General features: G+C 41.7%; 1 protein-coding gene across 6 annotated transcripts in view; it reads left to right on the forward strand.

Moving 5' to 3' along the window:
* The first annotated feature begins 267 nt into the window (after nucleotides 1–267).
* The window catches only part of CCDC93 (CCC complex scaffolding subunit CCDC93), a 94,148-nt gene continuing 72,081 nt past the window's right edge, over nucleotides 268–22,334 (forward strand). For 3 of the 6 annotated variants that reach the window (XM_012775613.3, XM_012775612.3, XM_076005475.1), the window contains exons 1-6: nucleotides 269–651; nucleotides 5,483–5,596; nucleotides 7,006–7,100; nucleotides 14,301–14,412; nucleotides 18,914–19,012; nucleotides 19,807–19,863. In XM_012775613.3, the coding sequence (XP_012631067.2) occupies nucleotides 301–651; nucleotides 5,483–5,596; nucleotides 7,006–7,100; nucleotides 14,301–14,412; nucleotides 18,914–19,012; nucleotides 19,807–19,863 (828 nt within the window). In that variant the 5' untranslated portion in view covers nucleotides 269–300. Of the gene's footprint in view, nucleotides 652–5,482; nucleotides 5,597–7,005; nucleotides 7,101–14,300; nucleotides 14,413–18,913; nucleotides 19,013–19,806; nucleotides 19,864–22,334 lie in introns of all 6 variants that reach the window. The other 3 variants (XM_012775615.3, XM_076005476.1, XM_012775614.3) reach the window with 2 other exon arrangements.

Here is a 22,334-nt window from a genome sequence, read left to right on the forward strand (position 1 = left end):
ATTATCCCAAGCTTGGTTTCCTGGAAACACGATGCCACTGGCTAGGACGCTGAGGAGGGCAGTGGGCGTGAAGACTCCCTTCTCTAGGGCTCCGTTCCCGGCCCGTATACGGAGCAGTTTGCCCAAGTGTGCGTTCACAAAGGCTAGAGCCGGGCCTGGATTAGGAATACCGAAGCTCATCTGTGCTCGGCCTCCGACCCCGGAGCGACGGGGCTTCCAAAGTCCACCTTATCCACAGGACCAGGCCCAGTTGGAGAATCCGATGCCCGTGAGAGGCAGGGAAAGGAGGAGGAATGCAAAATGTCCCCAAGATGTAGGAATAACCCCTTCCTGGAGCGCCCTGGAGAACAACTCAGAGCCCTAGCCCGAATCTGCCGCGCCCGGCCCAGCCTCTTCCCAGACACCACTCGCGCAGGCGCAGTCGCAGTCGCGCCGCGCTCGCGCGCTAGCGCGCATGCTCCTCCGGGCCGCGGCGCTCCCGGCCGGCAGCTGCGGCGGCGGCAGAGGAAGTTTCCGCCTTGCACTCCACCCCGTAGCTTGGCCGAGGGGACAGCTTCCTCCAGACGCTTGGCGGGCTGTGCTGCCGCCGCACGTCAGCCCGGTCTGATCATGGGACTGCCCAAGGGGCCGGAGGGCCAGAGTGTCCCGGAGGTGAGAACCCCGCCTTCCCTGACACGTCGGGGTTCCTGAGGAGAGGGCCGAGCCGCGGGGTGGCGGGCAGAGCGGGGTCCTAGGTGTGTTTGGGGCGCCCCGCCCCCTTCCTCAGGTGTGGCCACCGTGGGGAAGCCCTGACCCCGACCGCGGAGGGGGCGAGAGCAGGTGCCCCTGCGTGGGCTAGGGGCAGCGGGTGGGTGGGGACGGACTTCGGCCGCTCCCGGGTCTGTAGGGGCAGAGGTGGCCTTCTCAGTCCGACACCTCCCCTGACGTGGCCTGCTCAGTCTGACACCCCCCCTGACGCCGCCCCTCAAGCTGCGGCGTGCCCGGTTCCCAGCTGCCCCGCTATCCCGGGCGGTCGCCCTTACCCCGGCGCCGCGCCGAGGGGCTCGCCCGGGGCCGAAGGCTGTTGCGCGCGGGAGTCACGAGACGCGCGCGCCGGGACGGTCCGCGCTGGGGTTGTGCAAAGGGCGGTGACCTTGGGGCGCCTGCCGCCGCCACACGGGGTCCGCAGGAACCGGATGGCCAGTCTCACCCGTCCTGGGGTCAGGAAGGAATGCCATTCTCCCTGCATTTCGCGTCCTGGGCGGCGGGAGGAAGTTTGGGAGCCGTGCGCGCACTAGGGTCGTGTGTCAGCCCTCCGCGGTGTTCAGGCTGGGGACGCACTCTCCAGTGGTGCTGCGCAGCCAGGGACCGAGCTCTGGGCGGAAACCTTCCTTCTCCACAAGGTAGCGGGGTGACTTTCCAGAGGTGTTATTAAGTACTTGGTGCTCGGGACCTGGTAATCAGTGGTTTCCGGATTTCCACATTTACTGGGAATAAAGGGGAAGTGCACTCATTTTCTTGTGGCTGCAGATATCACTTAGCTAGGTGGTTTGCATCTGTCTTTCCTTCCGGTTGATTTATTAATAAGCTAGTCGAGTATACTAGATTCTAGAGAGAAATGCAATCCATGCTGCACCTCAACCCCCTTCCTAAGGTTCTGACACAGATATTTTGGCAAAGGGACTGTAAGTGGTCCCTTCACACTTACCTGCCTGTGGCCAGTCTTGTTTCTTTGCACCCTTCCCAAATCCTCATATTTTTCATCCCACAATTGAGAGATCACTGTATTCTGTGTCCAGAATTAGGGATATAGTGATCCAAGGACAGACTTATCTGTCAGTGAGTGCTCCCCAAATGCAAGTCCATTTTGTTGTTTTAAGAAAACCTAAGTATAATGTTGTCAGGACTCCTGTATTAGGTAAAATCTTACATACATGTTGCTTTGATGGCACCCAGGATTGTGAAGAGTAGGATCTGTACTGTGATGTTTGAAGTTTTCTTTATTACTGCTTTATTCTAAGCTCTCATCAAGTTTTTGTCTGGCCTTTTGCTGTAGACTCCTGTGTGGTCTTCCAAGTTCTGGGAACTCCAACTCAGTGTCCCACGGTACTATCAGTGGAGGTCTTTCTAAAATAAAAAGCCACCTGCTCCTGTGTGTCTTTTGTTTTAACTTTTTAGTGACTGCTAGGAGGACAGGTCTACCTTTGTCATTGTAATCCAAGCGCCTAAGACCTTTCCTAGCAATTAGGAAGGTCAGGGTGAATGTAATCAAATTATTATCATTTATTTCAGAGACCAGTAAATATAAATATGGATAGTCTGTGTTATCTAGCATTCACTAAACCAGTTAATTCATTAAATTCATTTTTTAACCCTTTACTGTATGTATGTGAAGGATAAAAAGATAACTAGACTTGGCCCTGCCTTCCAGCTTACATGAACCACAGTGCAGGGCAAATGAAAATTTATTGGGCTTGGTTTAAGAGCTCACAGTCATTCATCTTTATCAGAACTTTAGTTTTAACGATTGGATGTATTAACCAGCCTGGTGACTTTTTATGGCTTCAAGAGAGGATATTCTTTTATTCCCTGTGTATTAGGCTTTTCCATTTTGTTTCAGTGTTAATCTGAAAAGTGAATTTGGAGTCAAGTGTTCCCATTTACTATCTTGTGTCAAAAAGTTACTTAACAGGTTCCATTGCGAAAGTAAACTTCTCCATTCTGGGGGCAAGTGAATGAGAAGCATGGGTCATGCATCTGCAGTGGGGTGGCCACTGGGTGCCCTAGATAGGTATTGGATCAGAGATAGTCCTCCTGTGGTGTATTGTTCTCTTCTTGGAAGTGTTTTCATGATAAATGATGTCTTCATGATAAATGATGATTGAACAAATGAAGTGTTCCTGTTTTACACCCCAGGAGTTTTAGGAAAGGATATGATCTCATTTTCTTTTTCTAGTCTATCTTCTTGAACCATAACTACTTTTATCTTCTTTTTTCTTTGAGTCTTTTAACCCTTTGCACTCGGATGTCGAGTGTGACTCGACATGGTTAGCAAAAATTCTAGAGATTAAAATTACTCTTTGAATGTATCAATAATTTGAAATATAAAAAAATCCAAATAAATATGTTTGTATGAAAAGAAACTCCAGTTTTTTATTCTACTGCTGTGCTTTGTAAAATCTGGGGTATTTAAAAAATTAAATCCCGAGTAGAATAAAGGAATCGAGAAAAAAGCAAGAAAATGCAAAGGGTTAACTTATAGATATTTCTCAGCCATTCCAGATCATTTGCAGAAGGGGAAGAAAGTGTGAATAATTAATATTACTTTTTAATTTTAGTATATCTACTAGGAACTAGTGAATACTAAGCTTCAGACTCCTTGATAGGTTGGACTAGGGTCATTGCGGAGTTATAAAATGAGCAGTGGCTCAAGCCTGTCAATTCTCCTATGCCACTCCTGCTCCATTGCAGAGGATTATCAGTTACTTTAATAATTATATGTTCAACTATATTTTAATATGTATATTCCCTTTTCTGGCAGTTTATACTTTAAAATAAACTTCTTTCCATTATCAAGGTCATGACTATGAAACCATTTTGTTAATACATGACTGGTTCAGGTCATATACTTTATTTAAGGATTAATAGGTCATTCTGTATTTACTAAGTGTGTTCATTGAGCTTAATGCTAGTTTGTTGCAGAGGAGTAAACACAAGTGTATAATATATAGGTCCTCCTGCACCAGCCAGTAGTCTAGTTGGAAAGACAGGCATGTGTGTAACACCAGACATGTCACTCAGAAGAGATTAGTACTTAATTGTATGAATGGCATAGACTATGAGTAAAATAGAAATGCAGCTGAATGACCATTTCAGGCTGAATTTGCAAGGGATGGCATTGAATAGGAGCTAGAATTTGAAGGTGGTTTCTTGGTAGTTAGAGAATATTAAGAAAAGGTGGGTGTTGTAAAGAGTGAAGAAATGTGAATAAGCAGTGCTTGTCTAGGCTGCCCAAAACCATGTCTCAGGTGTTTGGGGGGGGGGGTGATAAAGGTTGAGGAAGCTGGAAAGATAGTTTTCTGCCAAAGATTTGAACATCAAACTAAGAAATTTGGAGTTTGTCATATAGACAGTGTATGATGCATTGATGATGAGGGCTGGGAGGTAAGCTAAAGAGGGATAATATGAAAGCTGTGATTTAGGAAGGAGTGAACAAGACAAATTATCAGGGAAGAAAGATTGAGAGGCATTTGCAATAGTCCTGGAATGAAGTATGGATAAAAGGGAAGGGAGGATAAATGTGAGATGCCTGGTAAAGGAAAACTTAATAGGCATTTTTGGGTGAGGGAGTAGTCAGAGATGAGTAAGAGAATTTGAACCAAGTATCTTTTTTTTTGAGACAGAGTCTTGCTTTGTTGGCCAGGCTAGAATACTGTGGCTTCAGCCTAGCTCATAATAACCTCAAACACATGGGCTCAAGAGATTCTCCTGCCTCAACCTCCCAAGTAGCTGGAACTACAGGCCAGTGCCACCACACCTGGCTAATTTTTAAAGAAAACTAGAGGTGGTGTCTCGCTATGTAGCCCAGGCTGATCTCAAATCCCTGGCTTCAAGTGATCCTCCCACCACAGCCTCCCAAAATGCTGGGATTACAGGTGTGAGCCACTGCAACTGGCAAGAGGTGGTTTTTGACTTTCTGTAGTAATGGGAGAGAGGAAAGATAGTTCATGAAAGTAAATGGATACAAAAGTACTAGAATATTTAGATGGACTTAAGTAGTAGGTAAGCACCTAGGGTGAAAGGATATAAATTAAAAATTTTAAATCAAATACTGATTTACATATATTAGACAAATTTATTATTTTTAAGGCAATCCTTTTATGTAGCAGTCATCACCCTTTACTATATCTGGGTTGAAATCCTTCCTTACATTTGCTTTAGAGATCAGAAAGGCAAGTACATAGAGGGATACATATTTGAATTCCCTTCTTACCCCTCTTGTCAGTAACTTTTGCAACCTCAATGAGTATAAAGTTTTTTAAAAAAACACACCAAAAAACCCTTGTTCTTGTCTATAAGGAGCTTATAACCTAGTTAAGAAGCCTGTCAATGCAATGGGGCAAGATCTAAAAGAAAAAAGAAACCTGTCATGTAAACCACATGTTAGAGAAAAAGAAGGTATTGTGTTCTAATATTCCTTTTCCCTGGATTCCTTCTGCGCAACTAAGTTGTCTATATAGTACTTGTCTTATCCCCCCAGCTATGACACTTAATAGCTTATGGAGGACTGGGGACCTGTTCTTTGTGACTCTGGCAACACTGTCCACATGCTTTTTTTTTTTTTTTGGTATGACTCTTGCTGAATTTTCACGGAGAATCTGTTGCAGTGATATAGCCAATGTTACCTGCTCCTTGGCAATGAAATTATGGCATCAGAGGATACACCTGGTGTTCCTTTATTCAAGATAGCTTTTACCAGCCAAATTTTTGTCTTTTGTTTTAGGTGGAAACGAGAGAAGATGAAGAACAAAATGTCAAGTTGACTGAAATTCTGGAACTCTTAGTTGCAGCTGGGTATTTCAGGGCAAGAATTAAAGGTTTGTCACCTTTTGACAAGGTAAGAGGAAACCTTTCTAACCATTAGACTACTTTTTTCTTTTCAGAATGACATGGTTAATCATGGCAAAGAAAGGAAGAAGAGATTACATGTTTATGTTTCCATTTCTTCCTAATTCAGATTCATTATGGAAGTGTTCAAATTTTCTTTCCAGAGAAAGTAATGATATTTCAGTAAATATGTCTTGAATTTCTTATCTGTTCACAAAGCTTTAGGAAGTGGAAAGAAGCAAAAGAAATAGTTCCTCCCTTCAAGGAATTTACAGTTTAGATAGAGATTGTAAAGCTTATACCATATAAAATAATCTCAGTTAATAATGAGCCATCCCAAGTCAGTGTGCTCACAGACAGTTGCCAGATGTGGAAAGTGCTCTGATTTAGGAGGAAGGAGAAATCACTATGGGATAAAGTCTTTTAATTCAGCAGAAATTTAAATAATTATTTTGCCCAAGGCCTGGTAACAAATATTGAAGGTACACAGATAAAACAAAGGCACTGTGCTCAAAGAGCCCACCTTTCTGTAGAGTAGGAACAACAGATGAGTAAACTAACATGCATAGAATAAATAGCCTGATGCAGCAAGTGCCACAGTGTACTGTGCATAGAAAGGAAGTGTCCAAATCAGACAGAGTAGGCCGCAAAAACTTTTCTGGTAGAAGATAGTGCCAGTGCTGCAGGGGTCACAGTCCTAGCTGGGCATAATAGAATCACCCTGGGTTGTTTTTTTAAATACAGATGTGTTCAGCCTCACACAGTGAAATTCTGGTTAGTTAGATCTAGGCTGGGGCCCTGGAATCTGTAACTGTATTGGGCATCTTACAAGAAACTAAAACACAGCCAAGGGTAAGATTCACTGTTATTTTTTCTAATATCAAGTTGTGTCTGAAAAGGATTTTGTCTCAAGTTGGTTTTTAGCTTTAGTCTCATTTGCATCTCAGATAAATCCCATGGGAAAAGTAGAACAGGGATTCTCAATTAGCTAGATGAGAAAAGTAAGATATATGGAAACAATGTCAGCCTTGCTGTCTACGCTTCTGATCTATGAGACACATAACGTCTGTCTCCTTCACTGTAAAGAGGATCTATGTGTGATATGTTAATTAATGATAAAAGTCAGTTTCTCAGTCATACTAGCCACATTTCAAGTGCTCAGCATCCACGTGTGGGCAGTAGTTACCGTATTGGCCAGTGCAGATGCAGAACGTTTCCTGCACTGTAGAAAGTTTTCAACAGTGCTATTTTAGATGAATCGTAGTTGATGCGGTAAGGAAGACTCTCTTTCTCTCTCAAGATATATAATTTTGTATGTTTATTGAGTCTGTAAGAGCTATTTATAATTTACCTACCTTCTGTTTCTTCCCTCTCTCCAAACTAGAAAAACAAAACAAGTATGTTCTTTGTGTCTTGCAGGTAGTGGGAGGAATGACTTGGTGCATCACCACTTGCAACTTTGACATAGACGTTGATTTGCTCTTTCAGGAAAACTCTACTATAGGTCAAAAAATGTAAGTTATTAGGGTTTTCCATGGAAGAACTTAAAGATACAGAGAAGGGAACTCCCTAAAGGTAGGGAGAAGGGAATTAACTTTTGAGTGTCTGCTATGTGCCAGAATCTGTGCTGGATGCTTTACATATTTTAATTTTTATTACTATAGACATTATCCCTGTTTTATAGATAAAACTGAGACTGAAATAAGTCAAGGTTGCATAGCTAGTATACAAGTCATTTAATGTTCAGGTTATTTCTAATACTTGATCAAAGTTTTTGGTGACTGCTTAGTTTATCTCTTTCCAAAGACAGCTAATTTGGGTGGAAGTTGATTAGGAGGAGAATCTTTCCTTGCCCTTTGCCTCTGTGTAAGGCATAGCCTTACTTTGTCTACCATTGAGAGAAGGCAGTGTGGGCTCCTTGCTAGAGATTTCACCTGAGGGTTCCCTGCCTAGTCTTTCATAGCTCACCAAGGACTTTTCCATTTCATTAGACCATTTAAGATACCTGGTTCTGCTCTCAGCCCTGCCAGTGGGCCACTGTGTGACCTTGGCAAGGTACTCCTTTGGGCCTCAGTTCCCTAATCTGTATGAAGAGAGATTTCCTGAGCTCAGATATGTGACTTACTCTATTTATTCATTTTCTTGAAGTATTAAACTTCCCCAAGAAAAAAACACTTCCAAGAGAATTAAAGATGGCTTATAAATATGCATATGAAGCAGTAATGGTAGAAAAGTGAAACAAAAGAAAATAAAAAGTGGGGACAGAAGACAGAGTTGGGGATAAGGCTACCAAATGAGTGATGGGCCACAGATGCTTTGTTTTCCTAGGGTGGGTCCTAAGCTTGCCCCTAAGCTTGCTGGCAGCCAGCTGGAGGTGATGTCTTAGTTACTGAGAATCAGGCACATTTTAATTTTTTAAATTTTTTTCTTTATTTCAGAATACCGGGGTATAAATGCTTTGGTTACATAAATTCAGGCACATTTTAATTTGCTTCGTACTTACATAGCTTTTTTTCCTTTGAGTTTCTAATTGCCTTTTTTGTTATTGTTGACAAGAGAAGCACATGCTTTTACCTGTAGCTAAGGTCAGCAAGATTTTTTTTTTTAATAGGTTTAGGGGTACAAATTGAATTCCATTAAATGTATGTATTGTATAGTGGTAGAGTCTGGGCTTTTGGTAAACCCATCACCCAAGTAGTATACATTGTACCCCACTGGTAATTTTTCATAACTTACCCCCTCTGACTCTCTCCTCTTGTGAGTCTCCAGTGTTCATTTTACCATTCTGGGCCCTTCTGTAGCCATGTTTAGCTCCTAGCTATAAATGAGAACATGCAGGATCAGCCAGCTTCTTAATCAGACTGTTTACTAGCATGATTTCACTACCTTTTTGAGGGTACTCCTCTTTGATGCCACTGACTTTCTATTCCAATTTTGAGCTGATTGCTTTCTATACCGGTGGCACCCTTGATGTGCTGGGGTTTCTTTTTATTATATTCTTTCTGGGTTGGTTTTATTACTTACTTTTATTCTGGGTTGGATTCTACATGTGCCTCCTTGGTAAATTCCTTTTGAGTTTTATAATGGTTTGTAGCCCCCATTTTCATCTTGATATCCTTGGGGGATATGACACATTCCTATCAGTGGGAGTATCCCACTGTCCTTTTTTTTAAATTTATTTTTTCTTTGACTATCTTATATTAAGAACCACTGTACTTTTAATAGCTATTGGATCATATTTTTTTCCTATGTATTCTCATTCTGTCATCTATATTTCTGAAATCTAAAAACACTGAAAATTGAGTTTTTTTTCTTTTAAAGTTTGTATACAAAAGTTATTTGGAGCCAGGCATGGTGGCTCCCACCTATATTCCTAGCACTCTGAGAGTCTGAAGCAGGAGGATTACTTGAGCTCAGGAGTTCAAGACCAGCCTGAGCAATAACAAGACCTGATCTCTACTAAAAATAGAAAAATTAGCTGGGCATTATGGTGCATGCCTGTAGTCACAGCTACTTAGGAGGCTGAGGCAGCAGGATTGCTTGGGCTCAGGAGTTGGAGGTTACAGCGAGCTATGATGACACCACTGCATTCTACTCAAAGCAACAGAGTGAGACTGTTTCCAAAAAAAAAAAAAAAAAAAAGGAAAAAAACCTATAAAAGTTATTTGGAAGCAAAGCATGACCTGAACTAACTTAAGGCTATTAAAGTTTTGATGAAGAAATAATAATTCTTTGATTATAAGGTATTGTTCTAGATTTCCCTGGAGTTTTACATAATACATAGTCTATGCTCCTTAGATAAACTAAAGTACTAACATCTAAAAATTTGGAATTCTGAAACATATCTGGCCCCAAAGGGTTTGGATAAGGAATTGAGGATGCATTATTTCTCTGATAAGTCCTTGATGTGTGTCTCTTAAGTACAGAGCCATGAAGTATAATTGTGGGCAAAGGTGGGAACTGGGGTTTATGTGGCTAAGGATCCCCAGACTCAGTATTGCACCAGGTAGTTTGTTCTTTATTTTTTGCAGGAAAAATATCATAGCCACAGGGCACTATCCAAAAATCTTTTCTGTTTGGTTTTGGAATGTGTTCCATGTTTGAGGTTCCTCCCCAGAGTTTCTGGTTAGGTGTTATTTAGATTAAAAGTACCTTATGTTTGTAGTTTCTTAGTATATCCCAGTCCATGTAATGGGTGGGCCAGGCAGTACCTCTGAGGAGCACTTGCCTATTGAGAGCATGATTATCTCTCAGGCTCTCTTCTATATGCACCCAACTGGGGCCTTGTTCTCCTCCTCCATCCTTCTTTCCTGAGGGTTCTATACGCTTCTATCTCCACCCCCAGCTGGTTCTAAAGCCCCATTATCAGAGGATCCTATGCTCAGATGCCCATAAATGAGATTTTAAAGATATAACTAAGTTCATTTCAGTAACAAATATTTACTAGGCACCTATGTTCCAAGCACTTGCACATGCATTTTATTATTTTACCTTCACAACTACCTTTGAATAGCCAGGACAGAGATTATACCTAAGTTCTATGATAGGAATGTTTGACCAGAGGGCCTGAGTAACTTGCCAAAAGTCCCAGGGTTGGTGGCAGAGCTGAGATTTAGACCCAGGTTTGATTTACTGTCTTTCAAACCATTTTCAGTAGAGGAGAAAACTGTACTGAGCACTCTTAAAATCTAAAGGAGGGGCCGGGCGCTGTGGCTCACGCCTGTAATCCTAGCTCTTGGGAGGCCGAGGCGGGCGGATTGCTCAAGGTCAGGAGTTCAAAACCAGCCTGAGCAAGAGTGAGACCCCGTCTCTACTATAAATAGAAAGAAATTAATTGGTCAACTGATATATATATAAAAAATTAGCCGGGCATGGTGGCGCATGCCTGTAGTCCCAGCTACCCGGGAGGCTGAGGCAGAAGGATCACTCGAGCCCAGGAGTTTGAGGTTGCTGTGAGCTAGGCTGACGCCACGGCACTCACTCTAGCCTGGGCAACAAAGCGAGACTCTGTCTCAAAAAAAAAAAAAAAAAAAAAATCTAAAGGAGGGCTGGACGTGCTGGCTCATGGCTCATGACTGTAATGCTAGCACTTTGGGAGGCCAAGGCTGGAGGATCCCTTGAGGCCAGGAGTTTGAGACCAGCCTGAACAAGAGCGAGATCCTATCTCTACAAAAAATATTAATAGAAAAATTAGCTGGATATTGTGACACATGCCTGTAGTCCCAGCTACTCAGGAGACTGAGGCAAAAGGATTGTTTGAGCCCAGGACTTTGAGGTTACAGTGAGCTATAATGACTCCACTGTACTCCAGCCCAGATGATAGAGAGACCTTGTCTCAAGAAAAAAAAAAAAAAGTAAAGGAGTCTAATCAGAATTGGACATGTTAAAGTCTTAGGCTAGGAAACCTGCGTGACCTCTCCAGTTGTCACTTTCTCTAAGTTTTAGAAGACCGGGAGTGTCCACCTTGAGCTCCTGGGAGAAACTGAATGGAGACAAGTAGACTTCTGAAAGTCTTTCTGACTGTCTTCCCTTGTCCCAGCCCTCCTGTGTTTCCTCCCATGTCCCTACCTCCCAGCAGTGTCAATACCTTCAGTTGCTTTCATGCGCTGCTGAGACTGCCCAGAGTGACTTTGGTGGTAATTTCTGGGAGGCAGGTTTAAGAGGCTTGTAAACCCTGAGATGACCCGAGATGTCCTTCCCTCTGGGACTTTATGGATTGGGTGAAAAGGCTGGCTCTGAGGAGTGGCCAGGGAAAACTGTGTGTAAAGGCAGGGGATTAGACTTGTATGGTGTTGGAGGTCATGGCCTTTTGTTTTCAAGCTGCTGAATGGTTCTAGGCAATCAGTAACCCTACGCAAACCAGTAGATGTGTAGCCACAAGATGGAGCTCTCCTTCTGCTGAACCAAAATGTAACTAAGAGGAAAGGCTGTATTGATCATGTGCCCCCACATGCAGATAGAAGACCTGTGTTGAGCTAGGAAAGGCTGTATTGATCATGTGCCCACACATATAGATAGTTAAGACCTGTGTTGAGCAAGGATGAAGAACCAGGGTTGATACTCTTTATTTGCAAAGGTTAGAGTTTGGGCAGCAGGGTCACTTAAACATTTATCTCTTCCTCTTACAGATTTCAAAGAAAGTAAGAAATAAGGCTTGGGAGTCTGATAGAGATTAAAAATAAAAAGTAAAGCTTACCAGAGAAAGAGCCTTAGATATGTTGCCAAATGGATTTGTTATTACTTCCCTACCAAACTGTCCCATTCGAGTCCCAAGAAGACCTGGAGAATCACAGGCTTCTCCACTAGGGCAGGCCACAATTGGCAGAAAAGGCACATGTGTCCCAAAGACAGGTTGCTCAGAAAGGAGGGGCCCCAGGAGCAGCTAAGAGCCACATGACAATTTCCGTCTTCCTCTCAGGACTTTTGGATAAATAACTCTTCACCCCAACTTCTGATGGGGAATAAGGGAGAGGAGGAAGAGGCAGAGAATGTTCTTCCCTGTGCTTCCCTCCTGGGAGGTGGACGTTCCCTTTCTTCACTGAATGTGTACAGTGGAGTATCAATATTCCCTTCCCCATATTTTTTCTATTAACATATTTGATTTGACATTTGATCTTATGATCAGTGGGGTGTGACTGTTGTCCTCAGCAGGTTTTAATCCTGTTCCCATCTTGTGAAGCTGTTTTCTAGATACCAGACACTGTTTCTCAGTATGTTCTCTGGGGACCGTTTGCTGGGGGGCTGTTTAGTTTTTGCTCCTAGGTCACCTAGTTCCTAATAAGACTGAGGGAGTAAAACATACTTAGGGGACCATGAGTAGTAACTTGATGATAACTCTTACCCAGGCCTGAGTTAGATGTTGGTCTTGAAGCTATCTAGAATTATTGAACTGCAAAGAGATAAAGGTGGACAAGATTTCTCTGAACAAACAAGGAACACTTTTGGTAGATCCAAACCTTGTTAAATTTGAAACATCTAGTAAGATAACTGACTCCTTGTTCACCAGGGCCTATGTCTGTATAAAAAGCAGTCCTGTACTTGTATACAAGGCCACAGTAGCTGCTGTGACTGGCTAAGTTTTTTTAAAAAGTGTTCTTGAGTGGGGATATAACCTAAATTATCCACGTAGGCTGAGACAGAAGCTCCCCGTTCTCTATATGGCCAAAAGGCCATGCCTAGTGATTTTTTTCAAGGTTCCCAAGTGATGTACCGTAGCTTTGGGATGTACCGTAGCTTTGTCAGACCTACTAAATAACCTCTTTCTCTCCTCTTGAATCCTATCCAATTAAGATAGTATAAGAAACAAGAATCACACAGAGATCAAATACCAGCTGATTAAAGAAGGAGGCTTTGGCTGGGCGCGGTGGCTCACGCCTGTAATCCTAGCACTCTGGGAGGCCGAGGCGGGCGGATTGCTCAAGGTCAGGAGTTCAAAACCAGCCTGAGCGAGACCCCGTCTCTACCATAAAAATAGAAAGAAATTAATTGGCCAACTAATATATATAATATAAAAAAAATCAGCCGGGCATGGTGGCTCGTGCCTGTAGTCCCAGCTACTCGGGAGGCTGAGGCAGTAGGATCGCTTGAGCCCAGGAGATTGAGGTTGCTGTGAGCTAGGCTGACGCCACGGCACTCACTCTAGCCTAGGCAAGAAAGCGAGACTCTGTCTCAAAAAAAAAAAAAAAAAAAAAAAAGAAGGAGGCTTTAAGCCACTGTAAAACAAACTTGCATCCAAATCCCTCAGTCACTCCTGCCATAAAACTGTCCTACCCAGTCTAAGCTGAGAACTTCTCCAGCAAGGAAAGGATGCTTACCTCCTCACCTGGGTAGAAGAACACTCTGGAACTTCAGGGAGCCTGGTTCCTCCTCTCCCAATCCCACTTACTCCATAGGAGGAAGATTGAGGAAAGGCGTTAGAGGGAGGTCAGAGCACCCTCATGGGAAGCAGAACATATCTACTATCTCTGGAAATGAGGATAAGGATACACAGTTTCCCTAAATATAGGATTTTTTTTTTTTCTGTTGCCCAGGTATGTTTTGAACTCCTGGGCTCAGATGATCCATCCTGTTGTCTGCCTCAGCCTCCTGAGTAGCTGGGATTACAGGTGTAGGATTGATTCTGGAGTATCAAAAAAATTAAAAGATACTTTTTATTTAAAAGAATATTTTTATACCAGAGTAGAGAACTCCAAATTTATTTTCAAAACGAGGCCTTATGTTTTGTCTCAATATTCTGAGCACCTTGCACAGTGTCTGGTAATTATTTGTTGCCTAAATAATATTTAGAATGACTTTTTTTAAATGTGTAACCTAGTAGTTCCCAAATGTTGAGAAAAGTAGATCAGTAAAATGAAATGTAAAAGAATATGGGGCACTGGAACTTTTTATTTTACTAAGGATATTAAAAAATAATAACTACTACCTCTGAAATCACTATTATTTCATAAAGAAACAATATTTTACTATCAAAAAAGTGACAGGAACATCTTAGAAGAAAGGATGAAGGCAGTTCTTTGGCCATATATGCACACATCTAAATTGTGCTTATTTTTCTCATTTTGTAGTCATCCAGGAGAATCTTGTTCATGGTCTGTCACTGGCCTGGCATTGAGAAGCCCCAAATTCTTCTAAAGTCTGGATACTGACCAGACTTTAGATGTACCATAAAGACCACTCAATGTGTCTTACTCTTTGCTTGTTCTTTTTCTGAACAGAGCTCTATCAGAAAAAATTGTCTCAGTCCTGCCAAGAATGAAATGTCCACACCAGCTGGAGCCCCACCAGATCCAGGGAATGGATTTTATTCACATATTTCCTGTTGTTCAGGTGAGAGCTTCTGTGTGGTTTCTTGTTCTCTGAACATCAGAATTCATGTAACAGGCTTGGCTTTTGGTCCATCTAGCCTAGATCCTGAATTCAGTGGGTGTGGTATAGATTTGATTCAGCAGAATATGATGTGCTCTTGTCATCATCCTCAAAAGATTGCCAGTACTCCATATACCCCAGTTTCACACTGTCACCTATTATGATCTTTGAATGTTCTCATCAGTGGCTTTTCATTGCCCTTTTGGTAAAGACAGAACTCTATAGCCCTGTGTGCTCCGGTCCCATCTGACCTATTCTGTTTGATCTCATTCCTTGCTTTTCTTTGTTCTTTTTGTTCTAGCCCATCTGACTTTCTTTCATATCTCCCCATACTTATTATGCTTCCTGCTGTCATAAGGCCTTTGCATTGCTGGTTCCTTGGGCCGTAATATACTTTTCCATTCTCTCCTTACCTGCTTAATTCATATTCATCCTTCAGATCTCAGTTCCATCAAACCTCTTCAAGAAGCCTTCCCTTGTCCCCTAATCTACAATAGGTTCCTTTGCTGTATGTACCCATATGGCCATATTCCCTTCCTTCACAGGAATCTTCCCTACTACCGTTTGTAATCATGTATGTTTGTATATTCATGTGTGCAGTTATTTGTCTGCCTCTCCCATGAGACTGTAACTGCATGAGAACAGGCTACATGGCTGTCTTGCTCATTGTTTTGTTTCTAGCACCTCCCAGCATGCCTTGCAATTTGCAGGTATTTAGTCCTTATTTGATGACTAAATGACTAAGGGAGGCTTCTGTCTGCCTCTGGCTTTTACCTAAGGCTCTGTGATTAAGTGGCTTGTGCCATGCAGCCTCCAAAGAGTTGACTGTTCATATCGACAGTTCCATATCCACACATTCAAGCAACTGTGGATTGAATGTGTTCAGGAAGAGAAAACACAATAAAAGATAACAATAAATAATAAAAAATAATACAAATAAAAAAGCACTGTATAACAACTATTTACATAGCACATTGTATTAGGTATTATAAGTAATCTAGAGATGATTTAAAATATATAAGAGGGTTTGTGTAGTTTATATGCAAATAGTATACCATTTTTCATTAGGGACTTGAGCATTCATGGATTTTGGTATCCTGGGGGGTTCTGGCACCAATCCCCCATGGATCCTGAGCAACAACTGCATTCTGCGCAGATCTTGTGTGTGGGCTTCCCCTTTTAGGCACCTCAAAGAGAAGAGGAGCAAAGGGATGGAGGTGTGTTGCTTGCTGTGTGGACAGTACTTTGTGTCTGATCCTTATAGAGTTCTTGAAACATCTGTTATAATCCCTTCATTTGAGGAAAGTGAGAAATGTAATTTCCCTTACATTTGAGGAAAATGAGACTCAGAGAGGGCAATTGATTTGCTTAAGGGCAGAAAACTAGTGAGTGGACAAAAAAAAAGGTTCCAGTCTAAACTCTCCATCTCTAAGCCTGTAGTTTTCCACCCCACTCTTCATGCATCCCCTGAGAAGGAAGCTGCACATCCCTTGCTAGGAAAGTCTTCTAGTTCTGTGTTAAGATTATGCATGTAGTGTAGGAGTTAAGAGCACAGACTCTGGAGACCTCCCGGGTTCACGTCTTAGCTCTGCCACTTTCTAGCTGTGTGACCTTGGGCAAATGACCTAACTTCTTATCTGTTAAATAGAAATAATAGCACCTACCTAATAGGATGGGAATTAAGTTAATATGTCTAAAGCACTTAGATGAAAGACTGGCACATTTTAGTAAGTGCTTTATAAGTGTTACATAGTTGTGTCTGTTATTGTTACATGTTCAATATTTCCTTGCACTAGACTGCAAATTGAATGCCATGAAATTTATAAATTTTAAAAATGAAATTTGTAAATTTAAAGCCAAGACTTTAACTTAGATTTGATGTGTATGTTTGTTGGACTTTCGGTCTTTCTGATGCAGGGGGAGACTACTTGATTCTTTTATGGAAACGGAAAATTAGGGCCCTGGGTGGTTGATTATTACTGAAACCTCTACCACCATCATACTGTGAAATTATTACCTTTCCCCCCAAAGCCTGGATCTCTAGGGATTAGACCATATTTAACCCTGTGTTAGAACTTTGGGAGCAAAAAATCTAGTATAGATATGAGACGACGATGAATTGGAAGTGGTCTTTTATAGTCAGTTTGGGCATTTTGAGGGTCTGTGAATGTTCCCCATTGTGAGTGGAATGTTAGAGGGGTTCCTCTCTGGAAGCCTTCTGGATGGGAAAGCCTAGGCAAATGGTTACCAGATTTCTTAATTTCATGAACCTATAAAATTTTTAGGGAAAACTGGAGGTTGATCCAGAGTTGGCCAGGCAAGGACATTTTTAAAACCAGCTACTATCTTTCTTTCTCTATCATTTTCTAAAAGAATGGCCTTTAAATTCCCAGTCTCAGAAAAAACATAGTCCTTCAAACTAAATACACTTAGCATTATAAAAATCTCACCATGTGCTTGTAGTTTTTTCCTGTTTTTCTGGGGACCAGTGAAAGAATAATTAGGGACCAGCAGTTGGGAACGGAAACATTGACCTAGTTTTCTTGCTTAAGTCTAGGCTCACCACCCATGTTCACACCATTATAGTAAAGCTATATAGTAACACTCTCTGAGTGCCAGCCAAGAAAAAAACAGATCTAACTTCTAGCCACTCATGATTCTAAGTCATATCTTTTTTCCCATATCAGCCGTCTGAATTCCGTGAAGATTGATCTTTTTCTTGGGTGTTAGGGGCTCTCTGTGGCAGAGCTTGGCTGTCCAAGAGGTTTCCTCCATAGCCCATCACGCTGGGAACTCCAGAACAGAGCTGTCAGTTCTCTGAGGGAATTCTGTGACTCAACAGGCATTCTCTTCCTTACCTGATCACACTCTCCAGGATCCAGCAAGGTAGTAATTCAGGGCAGATCTAGAATTAATGGAAGTAGATCTGAAAAGGAAACACATGGAAAGCCAGAAACTGAATCTCCTGATTCAGAAGAAAACAGAGCTAAATTGATTTGAGCAATATTTCAACTTCCTTAATTGGCTCTTATCTGCCCTGAGCTGTTACATTGGGATGGGAGTGTGGATGAGGGGCTACACTAGTTCTGAATGCTATCTGATCTTCTGCCTCTATTTCTGGATTTTAGTCAGTGCTTGGCATCATTGTTTGGAGGTGGGGTGGAGCGGTAGAACTAAATGGAAGATACTAACAACAAAGAAATATTCCTCATATAGTTATTTGCAGCCACTCCTATCCAGGATAGCTACTTACTAAACATGCAGTTTACTTGAGCTGGCTGCCCATGTGAACAAGCATCTCTTTTCATCCCTGTGAGAGCACCGTGCAGCATCATGTCATGGGCCATGCGTCTACTTTCCTAGGTAGCTAAACCTCACCAAGTGTGCTATGCTCTTGTTGAAACATAACTACTGTACCCAAACTGCTTTTGAGATGTAGTAGCTGTTTCTGGAGAGGTAGTGGCAGCCCTTCCATGATCATCAGTGATAAAGAGAATGAATGAAGAGCAGGGGAGGAGAAGCAAAAGCTCTTTTTACACTTTATTCCCAGAGTGGCTGGATCTTCTACAGGCTTTTTGGGGCAGGGATTCGAGAAGATGAGGGTTAGAGGGGATCACTGTTTTAATTAACTGGAGTTTTAAGTTAAGAGAAATGAAGAGCAGCTGCTTCTGGATATCAGCCCAATAGAGCTGGGAAACATTTAATAAAGCCTATTTGTCTGTTGTAGAAGACCCTCCAAGCTGTGACTCCTACCTGTGCAGCTTGCTAGCTACACAGATCAATGAGCAAATTATGTGGTCTCTCTGCGCTTCAGGTTCTATAAGACTCAGCCAGTACTATGTACCTTATAATGTTTGAGGATTCAGAGAGAGAATGTTGTTAGCATCAAATTAACCCAATGCCTTTAGCTATGTACTCGGTACATGCTATTCTCAAATCTAAATATTTTGGGCCTTTTTTCATCCATCAAATGAGGAATTATACTAGTGTTTTTTGTGGTTCTTTCCCTGGTCTGTAGTACAAGCAGCACAAGAAAGAGATTTACATTTATACCTGCTACTGGGACCAGAAGGCTGAGGGGATAGCTATATTTGTCTTGTGCTTCAGTTATTTACAAAGTATTCTAGTACTTGTGATTTCATTTGCTCCCACTTTAGCTCTGTGAGGTAAAAAGAACTGATATCCTTGCCTTTATGAAAGAGGAAAACTGAGTCCTGAGGATATGAAGTAAGGCTTTAAAGCTCTGCACTGCTAGCTACTCAGCGCTAGGTCCCAGTGAATCTTAGCATCTCAGATACCTGGCTGATTGCTTATCCTGTAGGACATGTGTTGATAGTTTATCATCTGGTCTGTTCAGCTGTGCTGAGTTGGGTTCACAAGTTGTACCATGTCTGAGTTGGCCTTCACCACAGTGGAATTTTGTCTCTATCAACTCACATTTTTTTTTCACTTTCTTCCCCAGTGGCTGGTGAAACGAGCTATAGAAACAAAAGAAGAAATGGGTGACTACATCCGTTCCTACTCTATATCCCAGTTCCAGAAAACCTACAGTCTCCCTGAGGTCAGTGTAGTGCTTTGCTTTTCTTGTCCAACTGAGAACCTGAGTACACACTTAGAGACTCTGCAGGAAGGAACAGCTCAGCTCAGGCTCCCCTCTACTCCCACTTCCGTATTTGGCATCTCTGGCCCTACTTGGTCTTGCTCTGACATTGAAACTAAGCCTCCTGGTTCATTAGAACTGCCTCTTTAAATGGCTGCTAAGCGTAAAGCCCTATAATTTTGTTTTTTCTTAGAATGTTGGTATTTGATCTAGAATTTTTATTAATTTATAAAAACCTAAGAGTATATTTTTATAAAGCGTTTTGAGAGACCACTCACATAGGACATCCCTATATTAACAATTTAATAACAATTACAACTATAACAATAGCTCATAACTATTGAATATTTACTACATGCCAGTCCTAGCACATCATATGGCTTCTATTCTGTAATCCTCACAGTAGGCCCCTGAGATAGATGTTTTTTCTGTTTAACAGATGGAGAAACTGAGGCTTAGAGGTAGGTAACTTACCTGAGGATTCAACGCTTACAAGGATTTGAAATGAGAACACTTGTCTTGAGCACTATACTTTATGTCCCTCCTTTTTCTTATTTGCTGTAGGGATCTACGTTGGAGTCCCTACAGAGGTCCTGGCCTTTTCCCATGGAGAATATAATTCCAATTTGTTAGAAAATTGAGACTTGTTAGGCAAAGTAGTAATTAGAAGTCAATTTATAATGTAGATTTCTGAGCAGTCCAGTTTAGTTGTAATCTTCAAACAGGATTTGTTTAATCTCTGTTTTGTCTTGTAGGATGATGACTTCATAAAGAGAAAAGAAAAGGCCATCAAGACAGTTACTGACCTCTCAGTAAGTTCGTTGCTATTTTCTCCTGTCAGAACACTACATAGCCTTCAAATAGCCCTGTGATTTAAATCACAAAAGTGTTACTTCCTGAGGTTTCCATCTGCTGGAATTGCCTAGGAGCCGGCCGATGGGCATGTGAGGGAAGCCCTGCCCGGGTCACTGCTCAGGACTGAGATGCCAGCAGGGACAGGTAGAACTTGCCATACCCACTCCCCTGTGTTCTCACTTCCAGGTTTAAGGGAGAAATAGCCAAATGCAAAGCCCTTCCTCATTTATCCCAATGGCAGGTATAAACTTCAAATAACTCCAAAGAGCAGGTGATGAACTGGAGATAGTAAATTGAGGTAACTCCGTACCCGGGTGATGGCTTTGGAGAGGCAGAATAGCTTCTGAGCTTTGTGTGGGGAATTCTGGGGTGGCCTTTGTCACCATACACAGTGCATTTTAATCACTGGGAGTCTGCACGCATGTACCTACTTCACCAGCATAATGGGCAGTGGAGAGCTTTGATCCTTTACAGAACACTCCAGGCCAGGGCCAGCAGAGTCTTGTCAGCAGCGTCCTCTACCACCAAGCCTTCCTGTAATACCTGAGCTGATGGGAATGAAGCCTTGTGTGTATATTGCCTGTGTGTACATTCTCTTTTCTCTGAAAATAATGTATTATGTTATTTTGCATGCTTTTTACTTTATCTGAATCATACACTAAATATTTTACTCAACCTTGTTTGTGAGAGTCAGCCAGTCGTATATATAAAACTCTACTTGGTTTTTACATTAATAGTTATATATTGTCTTTATTTGCCACCCAGCTTAAATATCAGGTGCACTTTTTTTTGCAAATGACTTGGGTTACATACCTCGTGTAATTGTAAAGATTGAAGTTGTCTGGCTTGTGTGGCTTTGTGAACTGGCTATGGAGTCTTTCCAGAAAAAGAATTCTTGAACTGGCTTATCTTATAATAAAAATAAATGTGTGGTCTCCCAAGGTGATTACTCTGAAAAGAACAATCATCTGATGATTAAGAATATGAAGTGCTTATGTAAAATGAGCCTTTGTCACTTTATAATTGTGATTTGTATCTTTACTTCCACTTTGGAAATGGGAGGGGTGGAAAACCTTTGAGATAGTGACACTCTGAAGCCAGATATTGTTTTCAGATTTGGCGGCAGTATTAAATAATAATAATTAGAAGAAATGATATGACATCAGAGTAATTTCTTTCCTTGTTATGATATGGGCGTCTGTTTAGAACATCTTTAAAGTTTTTAAAAAGATTGATAGATGCAGGGGAAGAAAATCAACCTTAATTTCACAACAGAGAAGCAGCAACATAATTCTTCCATGTTTTTAATGTACATTTTTAAACAGAATTAGGACCGTACTTTAAAGATAATTTTTTTTTTCACTTACCAATAAAGGGTATTTTGTATGCTATTACAGATTCCTCCTAAGAACATTTCTCGTGACAGTAATCAATTGGTTGGGTATGCTATTGCTTTCCCCTATTTTAAATAATACTTCATTTCTGGAAAGATGAAAACCAGGTTTACAGCATAACGTCTGATGAACTGGGTGGCCAGCAGCTGGAGAGGAAGAAAAGGAAATTTTCTCTTCCCTATAAGCTCTGTACTATTTGAATTTTATGCTAAGTCTATATATTACCTATTCACAAATAATAAGTACAAGTTAAAAAATTGTAATGCTTTCTCGAATATCTTCATGTATAAATCTCACTCTGAGCCTAGGATAGAGAGAAAAAATTATATAGGTTTTGGCTGTATATCCCAGAATAAAAGGCCATCATAGCAGTCAGTCATCCTAGCAATGAAACTGGGCCTGGCATTTCTATACCCTGGGAATAGTTGCAGGGGTCCTCAAACTACGGCCCACCGGCCACATGCCGCCTGCCTAGGACATTTATCCAGCCCAGCGGGTGTTTTTGCCACAGCTGCCTGTCCTGCTTAGCAGCCAACTAGTCCCGGACCCACAGTGCACATGTGTGGAATGTGTGCCACACTCTCCAACAGTCTAAGGGACAGTGAACTGGCCTTAAAAAGTTTAAAAAGTTTGAGGACCCCTGAGTTAAGGCCTCTAGAGACACATTCTTTCTTCTTCTTACCTGTAGTGGAGTTTTTTTTTTTTTTAATCCACTGCTGCTTGATAATGTGACAGCATAGAATTTAAGGAAATAATAACAATGTCAAAGACTTACATAATGCCCAAACGTTGTGTATATATGTCTACAACTCATCTAGTCCTCACAACGACCCTATGAAATAGTAGTTTTTTGTTTTTTTACAAATGAAGATAACGAAGCACAGATAAATTGAGTTTCCCTAGGTCACATTGGCAGTGACTGAACCAGGGCTCAAACCCAGTCTTGTAACCACTTTCTACGAGCCTCTAGATAAAATGCTATTTGCAGCTGATTAGAAAATAATAACAAAATAAAGGAAAATGGAAAATGATTT

Source organism: Microcebus murinus, chromosome 8, assembly GCF_040939455.1.
Source record: "Microcebus murinus isolate Inina chromosome 8, M.murinus_Inina_mat1.0, whole genome shotgun sequence".
NCBI classification, from domain to species: Eukaryota; Metazoa; Chordata; class Mammalia; order Primates; family Cheirogaleidae; genus Microcebus; species Microcebus murinus.